General features: G+C 45.5%; 1 protein-coding gene across 3 annotated transcripts in view; it reads left to right on the top strand.

Moving 5' to 3' along the window:
• LOC125447358 (AP-1 complex subunit mu-1-like) overlaps positions 1-17,480 on the top strand; it is a 38,797-nt gene extending 21,317 nt beyond the window's left edge. For all 3 annotated transcript variants that reach the window (XM_048521672.2, XM_048521670.2, XM_048521671.2), the window contains exons 7-12: positions 936-1,078; positions 6,305-6,376; positions 7,238-7,396; positions 9,008-9,133; positions 11,401-11,476; positions 13,973-17,480. In XM_048521672.2, coding sequence (XP_048377629.1) covers positions 936-1,078; positions 6,305-6,376; positions 7,238-7,396; positions 9,008-9,133; positions 11,401-11,476; positions 13,973-13,995 — 599 coding nt within the window. In that variant the 3' untranslated portion in view covers positions 13,996-17,480. The remainder of the gene's footprint in view (positions 1-935; positions 1,079-6,304; positions 6,377-7,237; positions 7,397-9,007; positions 9,134-11,400; positions 11,477-13,972) is intronic.
• The last annotated feature ends 3,814 nt before the right edge of the window (positions 17,481-21,294 follow it).

The raw sequence follows: 21,294 nt of genomic DNA, 5'->3' as shown, positions 1-21,294 counted from the left end.
CTTTCTCTTCTTTCTTTCTTTCTCTTCTTTCTTTCTTTCTCTCCTTTCTTTCTTTCTCTCCTTTCTTTCTTTTCTTTCTTTCTTTCTTTCTCTCTCTCCTTCTTTCTTTCTTTCTTTCTTTCTCTCTCTCCTTTCTTTCTTTCTTTCTCACCTTTCTTTCTTTCTTTCTTTCTCTCTCTCCTTCTTTCTTTCTTTCTTTCTTTCTCTCTCCTTTCTTTCTTTCTTTCTCTTCTTTCTTTCTTTCTCTCCTTTCTTTCTTTCTCTCCTTTCTTTCTTTCTCTCCTTTCTTTCTTTCTCTCCTTTCTTTCTTTTCTTTCTTTCTTTCTTTCTCTCTCTCCTTCTTTCTTTCTTTCTTTCTCTCTCTCCTTTCTTTCTTTCTTTCTCTCCTTTCTTTCTTTCTCTCTCTCCTTCTTTCTTTCTTTCTTTCTTTCTCTCTCCTTTCTTTCTTTCTTTCTTTCTTTCTTTCTTTCTTTCTTTCTCTCTCCTTTCTTTCTTTCTTTCTTTCTTTCTTTCTTTCTCTCCTTTCTTTCTTTCTTTTCTTTCTTTCTTTCTTTCTTTCTTTCTCTCTCTCCTTCTTTCTTTCTTTCTTTCTTTCTTTCTCTCTCTCTCTCTCTCTCTCTCTCTCTCTCTCTCTCTCTCTCTCTCCTTCTTTCTTTTTCTCTCTCTCTCTCTCCGTCTCTATTTATCTCTCTCTCTTTCTCTCACTCTCTCTAACCCCTCACCCCCTCTACCTCCCCCTCTCTCTTTCGCTATCTCTTTCTCTCAATTTCTATCTCTCTCGTCATCTCTATCTCTCTTTAGCCATCCATCTCTTACCTTTCTTTCTGCTGTGCTCTCTCCTTTTTTTAAAATCACAATTTAATCAGAAAAGACTTATAGGTCTTGCAGACTGCATCCAGATTCTGCTAATGCTTCTCCTTTCTTGTTGGGTTTAGGAGGCAAGAGTAAATCTGTCGAGATGGAAGATGTGAAGTTCCACCAATGTGTGAGACTGTCCCGTTTTGAAAATGACCGGACAATATCTTTCATCCCCCCAGACGGAGATTTCGAACTGATGTCTTATCGACTGAACATCCACGTGAGTGAGGAATGGTCTGAATTACATGTTGTTTTCCACTGTGTGTCTCTGTTTTCTTATGAAGTATAGATGATAGTGAGGAGGACAACCTTTTACAAAGAGTGAAAAAGGCGTGATGTGGTGGTACTGTCTCCAGATAAGTAACCCAAAGCCCCAGGCTAATGTTCTCGGGAAGTAGGATCAAATCCATCCAGGGCAGATGGTCAAACTTAAATTCGGTTAAAAGCTGGACTGACCACAGTTGATTGTTGTTAACATTCATCTGGTTCACTAACGTCCTTTAGGGAGAGAAATCTGCCGTCTTTACTTGGTCTGATCCACATTGATTGATTTATTGTCACGTGTCCCGAAGCACAGTGAAAAGCTTTGCTTACAAGCAAATCAAGGATGTACAGATCAAAAAGACTCAAACAGAGGCTTACTGGATACATTGCACAGGGCCAGTGCTAGGCGAGTTCAATGTTAGCAAGATCAGCGTTATTTGAGGCTAGAGAGTCCACTCATTAGTTCTTGACGGCCTGGAAGAAGGTGTTCCTGAACCTGCTGGTGCTTGTGTTCAAGCTTCTGCATCTTCTGCCTGACAGAAGGGGTTGTAGGAGAGCATTACTGCGGTGCAATGGGTCTCTGATGATGTAGGCAGCCTTTCTGCAGCAGTGTGCCTCTTCTGGAGTATTGTGTCCAGTTCTGGTTGCCCTGTTAGAGAAGGATATTATTAAACTGAGAGGATTCAGAAAAAAAATTACCAGGATGTCGCTGGGAATGGAAAGCTTGAGGTAAAATTTTTTTCTCAGGAGTTGAGGGGTGACCTTATTGAGGTTTGTGTTATCATGAGGGGCATGGATGAGGTGAATAGCAAAGATCTTTTCCCCAGGGTGGAGGAGTTCAAAACTAGGCGAGCATGTTTTTAAGGTGAGAGGAGGAAGATTTAAAGAGGACATGGGGGGGCAACTGTCTTTACATGGGGAATGGTTTGTGTGTGGAAGGAACTGCCAGAGAAAGTGGTGGGTGTGGGTACAGTTACAGCATGTAAAAGACATTTAGATAAGTACATGAATTACAAATTAGAAGGAGATGAGCCAAAAGCGGGCAGGTGGAACTAGTTTAGTTTGGGATTGTGGTCGGCATGGACCTGTTGGACCGAAGGGTCTGTTTCCGTGCTGTATGACTCAGTGGTTGGGCCTTAGTTGCTTTTGGATCTTATTTTTTATTGGCTAGGCCGGTATTCATTGCCCATCCGCAGAGAATTGAGAGTCAACCGCATTGTTGTGGGTGTGGAGTCACATGTAGACCAGACTGGGTAAGGATGGTAGATATCCTTCTCTGAAGGACATCAATGAGCCAGATGGGTTTTGATGACAATTGACAATGGTTTCATGGTCATCAGTAAACTCTTAATTCCACATTTTTTATTGAATCCATCTTCAACCTCATGTTTAAAGTCATAGAGTCATACAGCAAGGAAGCAGACCCTTCAGTCCAACTAGTCCATGCTGACCATGTTCCCAAACTAAACTAGTCCCACCTGCCTGCAATTGGTCCATATCGCTCCAAACCTTTCCTGTTCATGTGCTTATGCAAATGTCTTTTAAACGTTGTAACTCTACCAGCATCCACCACTTCCTCTGGCAGTTCATTCCACAGACGAACCCCTCTCTGTGTTTTAAAAAGAAATCCCCTCATGTCTTTTTAAAATCTTTCACTTCTCTCCCTAAAAATATGCCTCCTAGTCTTCAACTCGCCCACCTTAGGGAAAAGACCCATGCTATTCATCTTATCTGTACCCTTCATCATTTTACAAACCTCTATAAGGTCACCCCTCAACCTCCTACGCTGCAGTGAAATAGCCCCAGCCCATCTAGTCTCACCTTATAATTCAAACCGCCCATCCCAGGCAACAAATCTCTTCTGAAACCCTTTCATGCTTAATAGTTTCCTTCCTTTAACAGCAACCAAAACTGCGCACAATACTCCAGAAGAGGCCTCACCAGTGCCCTGTACCACTGCAACATGACGTCCCAACTCCTATATTTAAAGGTCTGAGCAATGAAGGTGCGCATGCCAAAAGCCATCCTAACCACCCTGTCTACCTGTGAATCAAGTTTCAAAGACTTGTGTACCCGAACCCCTAGATCTCTCTGGGCCACAACACGAACGAGGGCCCTACTTTTAATTGTACAAGTCCTGCCCTCGGTTGTTTTTGCCAAAATGCGACACCTTGCATTTATCCAAATTAAACTCCATCTGCCGCTCCTCAGCCTGCTGATCTAATCAATCAAGACCTCCTTGTAATTTTAGATGACAGTCTCTGAGAACTGAATCTCTGGATTCATAGGCTGTTGATAATACCTCTCAGCCATCGCCCCCCCCCCCCCCCCCCCCAACTTTAACGCTGAATGAAATGGTCTAAGTGATGAACAAACTACTCAGCTCAAGGGCAATTAGGGATGGGCAACAAATGCTGGCCTCATCAGGGACACCCACATCCCATAAATGAATAAAAAGGAAACAAATGCCCTGATGATACTGGAAACGTTCTGGAACTTTCCTGAGGCCTGCACTGGCTGTACGTCCTCAAAAAGAAAACAAGTCGCTGGCAAAGCTCAGCAGGTCTGCCACGTCTGTGGAGGGAGAAACAGAGTTCACGTTTCTGAAGAAGAGGAATAAAAACAAATCAAGGAGCAGCAGATGCATGAAATTGGCAACAAGGACAAAGTTTTTTGGGGAAACCAGCTCAGCAGATCTGGCAGAAAGAGAAACAGGGTTAACATTACCTGGAGCTAGTAAGAACTGCCAACGTTTGAGTCAGAGAGAATACAGTGTGGAGCTGGAGGAACACAGCAGGCCAGGCAGCATCAGAGATAACACAGTGTGGAGCTGGAGGAACACAGCAGGCCAGGGAACATCAGGGATAACACAGTGTGGAGCTGGAGGAACACAGCAGGCCAGGGAGCATCAGAGATAACACAGTGTGGAGCTGGAGGAACACAGCAGGCCAGGCAGCATCAGAGAGAACACAGTGTGGAGCTGGAGGAACACAGCAGGCCAGGGAGCATCAGAGATAACACAGTGTGGAGCTGGAGGAACACAGCAGGCCAGGCAGCATCAGGGATAACACAGTGTGGAGCTGGAGGAACACAGCAGGCCAGGCAGCATCAGAGATAACACAGTGTGGAGCTGGAGGAACACAGCAGGCCAGGCAGCATCAGAGAGAACACAGTGTGGAGCTGGAGGAACACAGCAGGTCAGGGAGCATCAGAGATAACACAGTGTGGAGCTGGAGGAACACAGCAGGCCAGGCAGCATCAGAGAGAACACAGTGTGGAGCTGGAGGAACACAGCAGGCCAGGCAGCATCAGAGAGAACACAGTGTGGAGCTGGAGGAACACAGCAGGCCAGGCAGCATCAGGGGAGCAGGAAAGCTGACGTTTTGGGTCGTGACTCTTCTTCAGAAAAACATTAACTGGGTTCTTTCTGAATAAACGTTAACTCTGCTTTTCTCAATCTGCAATTTCTGTTTTTGTTTCAGGTTCTCAGAATCCACAATTCTTTATTTTCTCTTGATGTTTGCTCCTGTTTGGTCATGGGGTGTGTGCGTCAGGTCCAGCATTTATTGCATGCCCTGATGGTGATAATCCCAATTGGGAAACATTGAACACTCTGTAGTATGTTTGGCCTCAGTGATTTAACAATCCTTTTCTTCAACATCTGCTTTGTGTTTTTGAGTAGAATGGTAGAAAGGTTATAGGGAGAAGGCTGTCGACAAAAGTGACAGTGGGGAGGCAGTCAGAATCGGAGAGAGATCGAGAGCAGATCAGAGGGTTGGCAGTGCCAGAATGATATTACTAGCCGTTTGTTGTGTATCCAGTTCTCCATTTTGTAGGGCCCTAGAATTAGGTTAGACTTGGGCTCCTGTGGAGTGCCTGTCTTTTCACTGAGTTCCCTCGGAGTCTCATTCCACCTCACTGTAGGAACTGCTGGAGTCAGCCACTCATCCCCCTCAATGCATCAGGAGGAGTTTTGCTATAGAATCATGGACTTGTACAGCAGACCCTTAGGCCCAACTTGTCCATGCCGACTTAGATATCCTGAATTAATCTCGTCCTGTTTGCCAGGATTGGGCCCATTATCCCTCTAAACCCTTCCTATCCATATACCCTTCCAGATGCCTTTTAAATGTTGTAATTGTCCCAGCCTCCACCAGTTCCTCTGGCAACTCATTCCATACATGCACCACCCTCTGCAAGAAAATGTTGTCCTTAGGTCCGTTTTAAATCTTTCCCCTCTCACCTTAAACCTATGCCATCCGGTTTGTACTCCCCTACCCTGGCTATTCACCCTATCCATGCCCCTCATGATTTTATAAACCCCTGTCAGGTCACCCCTCAGCCTCAGACTCCAGGGAAAATAGCCCCAGCCTCTCACTGTAGCTCAAACACTCCAACCCTGGCAACATCCTTGTAAATTGTTTCTGCGCCCTTTCGGGCTTCACAATATCTTTTCAATAGCAGGGACACCAGAATCGCATGCCGTATTCCAAAAGTGGCTGCACCAATGTCCTGTACGGCCACAACATGACTTGCCGACTCTCGTGCTCAATGCTTTGGCTTCAACAACCTACCCAAGCTACACTGTCAGCACCTTCTGAATGTCCACCCTCTACCAGCTCGAATTATAAGGGCAGCAGACACACGGGAACACCGCCCTTGGCAAGTTCCCCTCCACACTGCTCACACCCTGACTTGGAATTATATTCTCATTCCTTCAGTGTTGTTGGGTCAAAATCCTGAAATTCCCTCCCTGAGGGCGTGGTGGATCTACTTAGAGTATTGGGGCTGTGGTGGTTCAAGAGAACAGCTCGCCAACATCTTCTCAAAGGATAACTTAGGGTGGGCAATAAGTGATGCCTATATCCCACGAATGAATAAAAGAAATGGATTTTATTTGGAACAATAACTGAAACAAAGCAGCCAGCGTATTCCAATATTTTCAGGGGCTGAGGGTCACAGATACAAGCCTGCATTTCTCAGCCTAGCATGCAGTGATAGTGTCCTGCCTCTGAGCAAGGAGTCCTGTGTCCAAATCCCACCCAGCACCAGTGGTGCGTCATAAAACCTCTGAGTGTTTTTTTTTCAGAAAATATACTCGGTAAAACATTGACTTTGTTCATTGATTGGAATGTTTTAAGAAATGAAAACTCATTTTAAGAATTCTTTTTTTTTTGTTCAGGTTAAACCTCTGATTTGGATTGAATCCGTGATCGAGAAGTTTTCCCACAGCCGAGTGGAATATCTGATCAAGGTAAAAGAAATGCCTCAAATTCCACTTCCTGAATGCTGAGCGATGATTGAAACAGCCTCAGATCAGCCACGATCTTATGAAACAGTGGAGTTGGCTTGAGGGATCCTGGCCCATATTGAGATTCCGAATTAACTTTTAATGGAAGTTTTAATTTATTCTCATGGTATGTGGGTGCCAGCCTTTATTGCCCATCCCTACTTGCCCAGAGGTTGTTCAGAATCAACCACATTGCTGTGGGTCTGGACTCACATGTAGGCCAGACCGGGTGAGGATGGCAGACTTTCAGAATTAGCAAACCAGATGGGTTTTTACAACCTGGTTGCTATCAGGCTAATTTTCTACTGAATTCAAATTTCACTGTCTGCTATGTCAGAATTTGAACCCACTGGCTCATTCTGCTCAGGATCCTTGTCGTTCAATGGTCATGGTTTTTTGTCCTTGAGGGGGCAGGGCGAGGGTGTAGACTTCAAGAACCACCTCAGCAGATGGAGGGTATTAAAACCTCTGCTGCTGGTGTTATCCAGTACCACGCTGTAGCCGTCTCTCCAAATGAGCTAACCGGTCCCCTGTGATGGTACGTCCATGGAATCTCCAGCAGGGAAGTCTGTCCCCTTTCCGTGCTCGCCCAGCGACCCACCCACACACCCCCCCCCCCCCCAAAAAAAGAAATGGACGCGTGCCCAGCGTCAGAAATAGCCTGGGTTGTGTTGCCTGTTTGGCGCAAGTTGACATGTTCTGTCCCGGTGAAGAGAGGGCATGAGAGGGGGCCCTGGGTGGGCTTGCACACCGCGAGCAGTGTCTGCATTTCAGAAACGAGGCAAGAGATTAGGTGACGAGACAGGTGCTGATGTCTTCCTCCAGGCTAGGAGCCAATTCAAGAAACAGTCGGTGGCCAATAACGTGGAGATCGTCATCCCTGTGCCCAGCGATGCTGATTCACCTAAGTTCAAGACGGCCATGGGTAGTGCCAAGTGGGTTCCTGAAAATAACACTGTGGTGTGGACCATCAAATCCTTACCTGTGAGTAGGAGTTTTTTTTCTGCGTTCAGGGAAAACCTGGGTGAGCCACCCACACCTCTGGGGCTGAGTCGGATGGTCAGCGGTCCCGAGCCCGGCTTGAGATCTGTGGCCTGGAATCGCATTCCAGGCTGGCACTGTCAGAGATGCCAGCGCTCTAATGTGACAGGAAAACGATGCCTCCCAACCCACCAGCCCGGGGTGGATTTTAAAGATCCCTGCAGCAATCACTTGAAGAACAATGAGCAGATTGATACCGGTGTCTGAGCCAAAATCTACTCCTGCGTTGGCACCACCGAAATAGATAGATAGTCTGATCACGAGCGCGTTGCTGTTGTGGGATCTTGCTGTGTATAAATTGTCTGCTGTGTCTCCTGCATCCCGATGGGGACGACCCCTCTGATAAGTCTCCCACTGGGCTATAAAGCATTTTGGAATGACCTGGGATTTTGAAAGGTGGTATACAAATGCAATTGGATTTATTTAGTAATGCAAAGCCCTGAATCCTGAACAGTGCCCGTTATTCCATAGAGAGGACATTCCTGGCCAATACGCAGTTTTGTTTGTGTCACTCCTCAAGTGCAGAAGGAGGTTTTTTTTTTAAATTCATTCATGAGGCAGGGGCATCGCTGGCTAAGCAGCATTTATTGCCCATCCCTAAATGCCCAGAGGGCACATAGAAGTCAACCTCATTACTGTGGGTCTGGAGTCACGTGTAGGGCAGACCAGGTAAGGATGGCAGTTTCCTTCCCTAAAGGGCATTAGTGACCTCCAGATGAGTTTTTCCTGACAAAAGGGTCTAGGCCCAAAACGTCAGCTTTTGTGCTCCTAAGATGCTGTTTGGCCTGCTGTGTTCATCCAGCCCCACACTTTGTTAACAAGGACTCCTGGTCATCATAAGATTCTCAATTCCAGATTCTTATTAAATCCAAATTCCACTGTCTGCTCATTGAGGGGTGAGAGATATAGGACAGTTGTCACAGGTAGGTTCTTTACTCAGAGAATAGTAAGGGCGTGGAATGCCCTGCCTGCAACAGTAGTAGACTCACCAACTTAAAAGGCATTCAAATGGCCATTGGATAAACATATAGATGATAATGGAATAGTGTAGGTTAGATGGGCTTCAGTTAGGTTTCACAGTTCGACACAACATCGAGGACCAAAGGGCCTGTACTGCGCTGTAATGTTCTAAGTTCTATGGGTCCCCAGACCTGGCTGTCTGGATCAACAGTCTAATGACAATGCCGCTGGGTCATTGCCTCCCATTGCTTGTCCTGGTGGGTCAGCTGTGAGGGTTGGTAGCTCTGAGACTGTGTGGTTTTTCCTGAACCTGTTTACCGAGGAGCCCTCTTGTGGTTGTTTCTGAAAGCCTCATCTTCAGTATGTAACTTTGCATGTAACATCAGTCTGAGGAAGTTGAGGACCATCTCTGGAGTTGACCAGTCTGCTTCCTTTGAAGGCTGCAGCAACAGTGATCGAGGATGAAGAGAAAGGACCGGATTAGAGTAGATAGCGTGAAATAAATAATGGGGCCCAAGCGTTCTGCAGTTTCTGGTTGCTTACTCCGATATAATCAACTGGTCTTTCGGTCTTCATTTTTAAATCTCCCTTCAGGGCGGGAAGGAATATCTGATGCGAGCTCACTTTGGCCTTCCGAGTGTGGAGAGTGAAAGTTCCGAGGGGAAGCCACCCATTTCAGTGAAATTCGAAATCCCGTACTTCACCGTCTCGGGGGTACAGGTCAGTGTGAACGTCTGGCGAGGGAATTGTTAGAAAATGCTTGCCTAACACAGGACGGGAGCGGAGTGTGGGGGGGGGGGGGAAACTGGCAACAGCAACGTGTCTGGTCATGGTGGAGGAAGGAAGATGGCGGCCGAGAGCAGCCATTCTTTGCCTCAGCGGTGGTGAAGTGTGGCTACAGCAGTGTCATTGGCTTAGTCGCATGGACTCGAGGTGGTGGAGCACAGATCTAGGCCTGTGGCTGAGCTCGAAACCATTTCAAATCCACCTGAGTTCACTGAGGGATAACTCTTAAGAGATGAGCTTTGTTTTACTTTCCTGGCTTTGCATTCTCTCCCTGTTTTGGTTTTCTTTTCGGTGTTTCGAGGTGGCAACGGAGAGTGGCAACACTATTTGTAACAAATACAGGTGACAGTACATCAAAACAAACCCTGTCAAAACGAGCATAACCGGCTGGGTGCCTCGGCATTTTGGTCCAGCGCAGGAGCCCGAGGAGGCCGCTCAGCTCCTCGACCTTCTTCTGCCACCATTTCGCTTTTTTAGCAAAAGCTGTTCCCCTGGCGACACCTCTCCCAATCAGAGTGCACCTGCCAATCAACTGGCGTCATCTTCTCACTCAGTATAAATTGTTGTTCCCTCCTCTTGGAGATTTGGTATTCTTACAATTCTGTCCAGATGAGTGCAAGACAATGGACATTGGCAACATGTTTCTTTTGACAGTAGTACTCAAAATGCTTTTGACCATATGTCTAACTGACTCAACATAGGAACAGAGGATGATGGGAATAGGCCATTCAGCCCATCAAGCCTTTCCATACATTCGATACGCTCATGGCTGATCAAACACTTCAAAACTGTTTACTTACCGCAATACCGGCCCATAACTCTGCATACTACTGATAATCAGAAATCCATCCATGTCTACCTGCACAAACTCAAAGAGTGAGTTTCCAGAGCCCTCTGGAATAGAAAATTTGAAAAGTTCATGGCCCTCTGGTTCAAATTCTCCTTATCTCAGACCTAAGTGGCATCCCCCGACTCTGGCTCTGGACTCCCCCACCAGAGAAACATCTTGCCTGCATCCACTCTATCTACCTCTTCAAGCGTTTAATAGGTTTCAGTGAGATCACCTCTCATTCTTTGAAGCTCCACACAACGCCGGCCCAGTTTGCCTGATCCCTCTTCATAGGACAGTCCCACCATCCTGGGAACAAGCCTGGGGAACCTCTGTTTCCCACCACCTATCTTTCCTCAGATAAGGATACCAAACCTGCACACAGTGTGTCATTGTGGAAGCAAGTTCTGAATTCCTACCTTTGACGTGTTGAGTTAGTTCCTAATTTTTTTTGTGTGAAACTGACTTAATTTTTCAAACCCTAGACTTGACTGCCAGTGGAAATAGCTCCAATCTCTGTAGCCCATTTGTAGCCTGTAGTATCAGCATTAAAAGGGTTTAATTCCAGAATCCCTTTGGCATGGAAACAGGCCATTCAGCGCAACAAGTCCACACTGACTCTCTGAAGACCCGCACCCCCACCTATACCTGTAATTCCCATAGCTAACCCATCTAACCTACACATCCCTGGACAATTTCCCATGGCCAATCTACCTAACCTGTAAACCTTTGCACTGTGGGGGGAAACCTATGCAGACACGAGGGAGAATGCACAAACTCCAAACAGACATTCGTCTGAGTTTGGAATCGAACCTGGGTCCTTGGCGCTGTGACTCAGCAGTGCTAACCACTGGGCACTGTGCTGCTCCCACAGCCTGCACTCCGTACTTAGTGAATCATTCCGCCTCTTCATTAACTCACTTTTGAATCCCAAGTTTACCATCATCTCATCTCTGTGGCTTGACCGGCCTTGATCTCTCTCCTAATTGTAGTTTCCTGCAGCTTCACCCATTATCTGCGTCTGTCAGTGGGTAGCTTTGAACAGCAGAATGCTGATGTAACTCTTCCAAAATGACTGGACCTTTTGAAATAACACCGGAGATAATAAAGAAAATTGAGCAGAGTGCAGGAGCGCCTGACTGTCCATCTTCTGGTGAAAACCTCCTCCCAGAAAATATTCCCTTCACCTGAAGAAGGGGCAGCAGTCCGAAAGCTTGTGATCTCAAATAACCCTTTTGTACTATAACCTGGTGTCGTGTGCCTGATGACTTTGTCCACCCCAGTCCGACACCGGCCCCTCCACGTCTGAAAGATTTCAGTTGGAGACCTCTGTAACACAATTAACTCTTGTCTGTCCTTGTTTGCATCATAGGTGCGGTACATGAAAATTATAGAGAAGAGTGGTTACCAGGCTCTACCATGGGTCAGATATATCACTCAAAGTGGAGGTCAGTACTTTCTTGCTGCAAGAGAGATATGAGTTTAAACCCTTTGGTTTACTGTGTCCAGGCATGTTCACTATTCTGTTCTAATTGAAGAACAAATACACGTGCAATATGTTATAGACTAGACCAAACCCCCTCAAACTATTCAGAAGATAGTCCAGACCCTAATTTCTTATTTTAAAGGTAAGTGTGAAGTATTGCATTCCAGATATAATTCGATTGGTCAAGCACCCAGATATAAAGTAAAACACACTTTATCCATCCATTATAGTTAAAATACAACAAAAGAAAGAAGGAATTGGAATAACTTAGCTCTACTGGAAAAATTAACAGAATAATAGATGCAGTAATCGTTACTAACGTAGCAACATCCCATAAGCATGCCCTTGGCAAAAGGAAAATTTAGAATGCACATTATCTCACAAGCAGCTCTTATAGTGGAAAGAGAGCCCCCAGCTTTTGGCTGTAACGAAGAGACAGAAAACTAGCTTCCACTTCTTCCACACTCGCAACGGCAACTGCTCAAAGTTAAAACTAAAAATCCTGGTTCTATGGGAGCTTGACCGCACCCATTCAGGCTGCTTCTATTGTTCCAAAGTTTAAAAAAAACCCCAAGGCCTCACAAGCTGATTACTCTATTGGCTCTGATAGACTGCTCATCACCTCTACCTTAAAACCTCTCTTTTAAAAAAAAACCAGGACAAAATACAGCACTTAAAGTTACAGTGCTGTCACAAATGTATCCATTTAGACCTGTTTAGTCACATCATAATTTACTTTAGAATAGATCAAAGAATCCCTACAGTGTGGAAACAGGCCCTTTAGCCCAACAAGTCTACACTGACCCTCAGAGCATCTCACCCAGACCTATCCCTCTATAACCCACCCAGCATACGCATCACTGAACGCTACGGGCAATTTAGCATGTCCAATCCACCCTAACCTGCACATCTTTGGACTGTGGGAGGAAACTGGAGCACCCGGAGGGTACCCCCACAGACAGTTACCCAAGGGTCGGATCAAACGTAGGTCCCTGGTGCTGTTAGACAACGGTGCTAACCACTGAGCCACCGTGTTTTTAGTGACTTTGAAAGAGGGATAAATATTTTACATGAGGATGAATGGAGGTATTAGAGTGCAGTGGTAGCGTCTGCCCCTGAGCCAGAACCTCTGGGTTCAAGGTAGGTGTGCTTGCCCTGCAAACAAAGAGGTTGAGTCTCAATCTGCAAATCCTTCACCAAGACCCGGTACTGCCTGGTGGTAAGGGCAGGAGAGATTCCTGATCAGCCTTTATGATGGTAAAAACATTGGCATTCTTCGTTATCAATGGCCCAAAGTTCAAGATGACAAAGTGGATGCTTTAGCACAACAACAGACATTCCGAGAGAACTTTGACATCACCCTGCACAGTACTGCACTCACTCTGTGAGGTACTGGATGGTCAGCCTTGGGTTTTGTGCTCGGGCCTTGGATTAGAACGTGAACCCAGAACATTCCTGACTCTGACATGAGAGTGCCATGGCCGACAGAAGGAAAGTCATGTTTAGCTTGACCAGCACACCTGTCCCTCCCATCTTTCTTCTCCAGCCCTGCTTTTTTACAGAAGGCACTAGGGATTGCTGGAGGTTTGTCCATGACAGCTAGAATTTTGGTCTCTTCAAAGTCACCTGTGGTCAATTTGGATTCACTTGTCCAAATTCATTCAGCCCCATTGAGTTTCCTCCCCTACTTAATAAAATAGTAGTGGATCTTATTCAGGCCTTTACTGTGCAAGTCCTACCTGTCCTAAATGACCGTTGACCCTTGTTTAGTCAAAAGTCTATCTCCATCTACCTTAAGAACATTTAATGACCCCCACCTCCATTGCTGTGTGTGGAAAAGACTTCCACAGACTCTCGATGCTCTGAAAGAAAAACATTCTCCTTGTCTCCAAATGGGAAATGGGAAACCCTGGATTATTTAAACCACATTCCCATTTCTAGTCCCTCCTATGGAAGAAAACGTCCTTTTAGAATCCATCCTGCCCTCAGAATTTCATACCTTTCAGTAATTCTTCCAAAATCCAATAGGTACAGGGCCAACCTGCCCAACCTACCCAAACATTCTCAATTTGCTATTGCGAATAAGGTGCAGAATCTGAGAGAGGCTCATGTTAAATTTTAGCGCTACTCCAATTAGTCTGAGATTAACCAATTGCAACACAGAACAGATGTCAAACTTGTGACATCCTGTTTGGTCATGTCCCAGCTCACTCTCAATATAGTAAGGAGTGGGACTGAAGGTCGACAATAAACACAGAGAAACACACCCCCACCCTTACTTTTCACAAAGTTGGGAACGCTGGGCCTGAGGGTGACAAACATATTTTTTCTGTATATCTGATGGTAGAAAAGTAAACATCAAACTCTGAATTTGGCAGAGACTGAATTTTGTTTGTCTCAGGGCATCTGAAAACTGTTCAGAAAGGATTATCCTTAAATTCTGCATTTTGTGTTACAGATTACCAACTGCGGACGCATTAACAGCTGAGATAACACAAGAAATATCAAACCCTACTCTTCCTCTGCCATATGGAGAAAACAACAAGCACTGTTTCTTCCCACTGAACCAGTGGCTTCCATCATCCCATTAATATCTCTGCTGATCCATTCATGTAACCCTTTATTTTACCACAGTTACTAGTGTCTAAAACCTACTGTGAAATAAGGTTGGGAGCAAGTACTTTGTGGAGATGGCCTGATTTAGCATCGTGCAGGCAAGAGACTTGTTTGGGCCATGAGGGGGCCATTCAGTCCCTCTAGCCTGTTCTGTCAGACTGATCTATCACTCAAATCTATTTCACCTTTGCTCGATATCCCTTCGACATCTTCACTGAAGGAAACTCACTCGTTGCCTTGAAGGTTTCACTTGACCTTTTGAGAATTTCAAATGCTTCCCAATTTCACTCCTGATTGGCCAGGCACTTGTCTTGAAGGGATGTATCAGTAACCCAGAGAACGTGAGCTCAAGTCCCAGCTCGGCAGTTTGAGAATTTGAATTCTGATTTGCGTAAGGATTTAAAACTTGGGAGTTGAAACATGGGTTTTGTTGGAAATGACCAGGTAGCTGTCACATTGGAAACAGAGAATGTGTTGCCGCTTCGTGAGTGAAGAGCAGCACTAGCAGCTGTCAATGTAAGACAGTCACCAAGAAATCCAACAGGGAATTCACGAGAAACTTCCTTATCCAGGCACAGAAATAGGAATGTGGAACTTATCTCCATAGAGAGTGGTTGAAGTGAATGATGTAAATGTATTTCAGGGGAAACTAGGAAAGCTGATGGCGCAGGACGGAATGGGATGGTAATAATCCTGGATTTAAACAAGGACAGGTGGGAGGAACCTCAATTTGATTTTATTTGTTCAGCGGATGTGGGTATCACTGGCTAGGCCAGCATTTATTGCCCATCCGTAATTCATAGTCATAGGGTCATATCACAAGGAAACAGACCCTTCAGTCCGACCAGTCCATGCCAACCATGTTCCCAAACTGAACTAGTCCTACCAGCCTGCGCTTGACCCATATCCCATCAAACCTTTCCTATTCATGTACTTATCCAAATGTCTTTTAAACATTGTAACTGTACCCACATCCACCACTTCCTCTGGCCGCTCATTCCACATGTGAACCACTCTCTTGTATGAACAAGTTGCCCCTTGTGTCCTTTTTAAATCTTTCTGCTCTCACTTTAAAAATATGCCCCCTCATCTTGAACTCTCCCGCTCTAAGGAAAAGACCCTTGTCATTCACCTTATTTTTGCCCCTTATGATTTTATAATCCTCCCTACACTCTGGTGAGGAAAAGGTCTGGCCATTCCAGTCTATTTTTATATCTCTCCAAACTTTTCCTATTCCTGTACTTCTCCAAAGGTGTATTTCAAATGTTGTAATTGTACCCAAATCCACCACTTCCCCAGGAAGTTCATTTCACACGTGAAGCACCCTCTGTGTAAAAAAAAATTGTCTCTCACATCTTTTTTTAAATGTCTCCCCTCTCACCTTATAAATGTATCCAATAGTCTTGAAATTCCCCATCCTAAGGAAGAGACACCTACTATTAACTGTGTCTATACCCAACTTAATTTTATAAGCCTCTGTAAGGGTGCCTCTTAACCTCTTACACTCCAGTTAAAATGTCCCAGACTATCCAGCCTTTCTTTATACTTAAAACCTGGCATTCCTGGCAACATCCTGATAAATCTCTTCTGAACCCTCTCCAGCTAATAATATTCTCCATCCCTGCCTCAAAGCTGGAAACACTGAGTTTGAGTCCTACTATATATCCTGAATATGCCTGTGTCTGTGTGTGTATTGCAGCCAAACAACTGGAGTCTCAAATTACAAATCTTTCCAACTTACTCCAGGTAAAGATGGTACCTTTCCTTCCCTGAAGAATGTTAGTGAACCAGATGGGTTTTTACAATAATACTTAAGTGGTCGCCATGAAGCCAGATTTTTAAAATAATTCATATTTTATCATCTGTGCTACAATGGAATTTGAACGGACATCCTCAGAATATTAGCCTGAGGTTTTTGATTGCTAGTCTAGTCACAGTATCACCACACCACAAACTGCCCATTACGATTGGAGCATAAATGCCAACATGGGCTGGTTGAGTCAATTGGCAGAGTTGGTAGGTGGTACGAGTGGGAGAGATTCCTGATCAACACGTGATGGGAAGACCATTGGCACCTCTCCCATCACCACCTGTAGCTCCAAGCTACAACATGCATGTTTCCACAAAGACTCAGACTCCATGAGTGAACTGTAACACAACGTCACCACCCTTGGGGATTTTCTGATTCCCTAGTTTTGGATTTCCCCACAGGTTGAAACTTTAATGACTTCAATCAAGTAGCTACTCTTCTTTCCCCTTCCCAGAGAGAGTCCCAGCCTCTCCATTGCCAGTGTTGTCTGAAATGACTCCACAGAGACCAGTATCCTGTCTCAAAGCCACCCTTTATTTACACATGAACAGTCCTTGACTATAGTACTGCCTCGTACAGAGAGTCAGTATCTCTGACATTCATCTTTTATGACAGTCAGGCCTCCCTGATTGGACCAGCTGAACAGCCCCATTCGGGGTACTCACTCTGTGAGGTCTAGCTGGCTGACCGCATTATGATCATGACCTTCTAAATCTTTCTTTCACCTTCTCCGATGTCTCTGCCAACATAGCAATCAAAATTGTCCACAGTATTTTAAGTATCTTCTCAATAAGGGTCTCCAGGTTTTAGGATAACTTCCTTTTCAATTCTAGTCATGGAATGAACCCTGCACTGACATTATCTTTTCTGAATGACTAATTAATAATTATTGTTATTAATATTAATAATAGTTATTAATCAGTAATTCTATAATTTCACTGACCAATTCATGTAACTGCAAAGTCAAAGCTTCCTCTAGTAACCAAAGATTTCACAGAGCAGTTGATTTCTCTCATGGAGTCCCAGGGATGTTATAGCACAGGTGGATGCCATTCAGCCCATAATGCCCAAACCTGCCCTCTCTATAGGGCAACCCACCCAATCCTTCCAATTCCAAATATTTCCCCCGCGTCCACGTGCAGCTTAATTCTGGTTGTTCAAGAATGGAATTTATTCCATCTCCTTTGATTGCACTGACTCTTCGAACGATCTGAAGTTGCGTGGATGAAAGCTCTTGAGTTTTATTTATTCTACTCATCAGCAAGACCTCTGACTAACAAATTGTTTTTGTGTCGGGGGATCTCTCTGCTTTTTATGCTTGTTACTTTACATTTGTAGAAAACCTCGAGTATGTGAGTGTCATGAATTGGAAATCTTTCTTGATGTTCCTATGAATTAAAAAGTAAAGGGGCTTGTCAAGTAACTGAAACCACCCCTTTGTAATTTTGCATTGACCAATGACGGGACTGCGGTGTCCCTGAAAGATAACGTCGTCTTGTTTTTGTGATGTCAGTTAATCTCAATAAACAGATGAAAGACACTTGCTGTGTTGCTCCTGGATTCTTGCTCAGATTGACACTTTGCTGTTTATGTGAAATTGAACATAAGGGTGCTCGATTGCCCACAGTGTCCAAGTATTGTGCAGGCGAGGTGGATTAGACTTTGAATATTGCAGGGTTACGGGGTGAGTCTGGGTAGGATGCTCTTCGGAGGGGTGGTGTGGACTCCATGGGTCAAATAGCCTGCTTCTACACTGTTGCTATTTGATGAACTGTCTAAGCTTCTCAACAAAGGGTATCTGCCCCAAACCAAGGGCCTATAGTGTGAATCTCTTGATGGCATATTGGATTTATCTCATTATGGTGCTGGGGCCCACATGCTGGAAAAGCTGCATTCAGCAGAGACACAGGTAGGGGGTTACAATTGTTTGTGATGTCTCTGACTCAGATGGAGTAAACGTAAATTAGCTGGAAATCCCTCTCCTAGCTTCTGATTCGCAATGTACTAACCACACTGGGAGAAACTCACAGGTGAAATATCTGTGCACCCTCCTTTGTAAACGCACAGCTGGTTGTTGCTGTACCATTCTGGCAAGAAGGACTAGCACTCGGATATTTTCATAAGAGTGTGGAAGCAGGCCATTTGGCCCATCAAGTTCATGCTGACCCTCTGAAGACCATCCCATCCCATCCCTGTAATGCTGCATTCCCCATGGCTAATCCACCTAACCTACATATCTCAGGCCTGTGGAAGGATTTCATCGTGACAATATGCAAACTCCACAGAAACAGTCACCCGAGGGTGGAATTGAACCTGGATCACTGGCGCCATGAGACATCAGTGCTAACCACTAAGCCACTGTACTGCCCCAAATCGAGTGGTTCAGAAATATTATTACACATTTTTAGAGCTGGTGGGACTTCCATCCACTGACTCAATGTATACTCCCCACTGCCTTGGGAAAGCCACCACCATAATCAAACACTCCTCCCCACTCTGGTTATACTCTCTTCCATTGGGCAGAAGACACAAAAATTTGAACCAACAGATTTAAGAACAGATTCTTCCCGCTGTTAGCAGACTTATGAATGGACATTTCATACACTAGAGATGATATTATTCTGCACCTTCTCCATTGCATTCTGTTCTAGTGCCCTGATTGACTTGTGTAGGGCATGATTTGTTTGGATAGCACACAAAACCAATACCTTTCGCTGTATCAGAGATAATGGGAACTGCAGATGCTGGAGAATTCCCAGATAATAAAATGTGAGGCTGGATGAACACAGCAGGCCAAGCAGCATCTCAGGAGCACAAAAGCTGACGTTTCAGGCCTAGACCCTTCATCAGAGAGGGGGATGTGGAGAGGGAACTGGAATAAATAGGGAGAGCGGGGGAGGCGGACCGAAGATGGAGAGTAAAGAAGATAGGTGGAGAGAGTATAGGTGGGGAGGTAGGGAGGGGATAGGTCAGTCCAGGGAAGACGGACAGGTCAAGGAGGTGGGATGAGGTTAGTAGGTAGATGGGGGTGCGGCTTGGGGTGGGAGGAAGGGATGGGTGAGAGGAAGAACCGGTTAGGGAGGCAGAGACAGGTTGGACTGGTTTTGGGATGCAGTGGGTGGAGGGGAAGAGCTGGGCTGGTTGTGTGGTGCAGTGGGGGGAGGGGACGAACTGGCTGGTTTAGGGATGCAGTAGGGGAAGGGGAGATTTTGAAACTGGTGAAGTCCACATTGATACCATTAGGCTGCAGGGTTCCCAGGCAGAATATGAGTTGCTGTTCCTGCAACCTTCGGGTGGCATCATTGTGGCAGTGCAGGAGGCCCATGATGAACATGTCATCTAGAGAATGGGAGGGGGAGTTGAAATGGTTTGCGACTGGGAGGTGCAGTTGTTTGTTGCGAACTGAGCGGAGGTGTTCTGCAAAGCGGTCTCCAAGCCTCCGCTTGTTTTCGCCAATGTAGAGGAAGCCACACCAGGTACAGTGGATGCAGTATACCACATTGGCAGATGTGCAGGTGAACCTCTGCTTAATGTGGAATGTCATCTTGGGGCCTGGGATAGGGGTGAGGGAGGAGGTGTGGGGCAAGTGTAGCATTTCCTGCGGTTGCAGGGGAAGGTGCCGGGTGTGGTGGGGTTGGAGGGCAGTGTGGAGCGAACAAGGGAGTCACGGAGAGAGTGGTCTCTCCGGAAAGCAGACAGGGGTGGGGATGGAAAAATGTCTTGGGTGGTGGGGTCGGATTGTAAATGGCGAAAGTGTCGGAGGATGATGCGTTGTATCCGGAGGTTGGTAGGGTGGTGTGTGAGAACAAGGGGGATCCTCTTGGGGCGGTTGTGGCGGGGGCGGGGTGTGAGGGATGTGTTGCGGGAAATACGGGAGACGCGGTCAAGGGTGTTCTCGATCACTGTGGGGGGAAATCTGCTCCCACGATGAGACATTCCACTCCCGCACATCCCAGATGTCCAAGTTCTTCAAGGACCGCAACGTTCCCCCCACAGTGGTCGAGAACGCCCTTGACCGCGTCTCCCGTATTTCCCGCAACACATCCCTCACACCCCGCCCCCGCCACAACCGCCCTAAGAGGAGCCTCACATTGTATTACCTTTCGCTGTATCTCAGTGATAACAATAAATGAAATCAAATTGCTTTTAAACAAGGCTGGCTCAATATGTCTTTGAGAAATTTGTGGTGAGGTGCCTTCTTAAACTGCTGCAGTCCATGTGCTATGGTAGACCCTTTAAGTGGGGAGGGAATTCCAGTGTTTTGACCCAGCAACAGTGAAGGAACGGTGATATATTTCCAAGTCAGGATGGTGAGTGGCTTCGAGGGGAACATGGAAGTGGTATGCTCTTGTTTTTCTGCATGAAAGAGGCCGTGGATTTGGAAGGGGCTCAGGTGAATTTCTGCAGTGCATCTTATAGATGGTATATGCTGTTACTCTTGAGCATCGGTGGTGGAGCGATTGGATGCATGTGGATGTGACACCATTCGAGAAGCTGCTTTGCCTTGGATGGTGTGGAGCTTCTTGAGTTCTGTTGGAGATGCACTCACCCAGGCAAGAGAGGAGTATTCCAGCACACTCCTGATTTCTGCCTTGTGGACAGGCTTTGAGAGTCAGGAGGTGGTTACTTGTGGCAGCATTCCTAGCCTCTGTGACTATCAAGTCACATGTAGGCCAGACCAGGTAAGGCCAAGCAGATTTCCTTCCTAAAGCATACAAGTGAACCTGATTTATTTTTAAAACACCTTGACTCATGGTCACCATGATACAATATAGTTTTATATTCCAATGAAAACAAGCACTGTGGAAAACTGAAACAAATACAAAAGGGAAGAAGAGTTGTTTTAGACTCAAAACATTAACTCTTGATTATTTCTCACCAGACTCTGCCAGATCTGCTGAGTTTCTCCAGCACATTCTGTGTTGTTTCAATTCCAGGTTTATTGAGATTTGAACCTGTATTCCCCGAAGGGTAAGACAAGGCCTCTGAACTGGTGGTTTTAACAGGATCATAACCAGACACGTAGGGAAATATTGGGCAGATGAGCAAGGGAACTGAGGGGATTTCAGAGCTTAATATCACAGCCTAACTTTAACTCAAACTCTGCAACAGAGCAATTAACGTAACTGATGCAACAGTAAATTCCAAGTGGACACAATGAAATTAAATCACCTGGGTATTCTCGAAATTCAGTATTATTAATATGCAAATAATTTACATATTTCCTGACCAATCTTATTTTAAATACTTTACGTTGATGTGTGATTAACACAAAGAGGCGTGTACAGAATTGAACAGAAAGGTTGCAATTTTCACTGCAACAATTACATTCAGAATGATTTCTAACAGTTGCA

The sequence above is a fragment of the Stegostoma tigrinum genome, chromosome 35, assembly GCF_030684315.1.
Source record: "Stegostoma tigrinum isolate sSteTig4 chromosome 35, sSteTig4.hap1, whole genome shotgun sequence".
NCBI lineage: Eukaryota > Metazoa > Chordata > Chondrichthyes > Orectolobiformes > Stegostomatidae > Stegostoma > Stegostoma tigrinum.
Note: the sequence above shows the minus strand (reverse complement) of the source record. Positions and strands in the feature narration are given on the sequence as shown.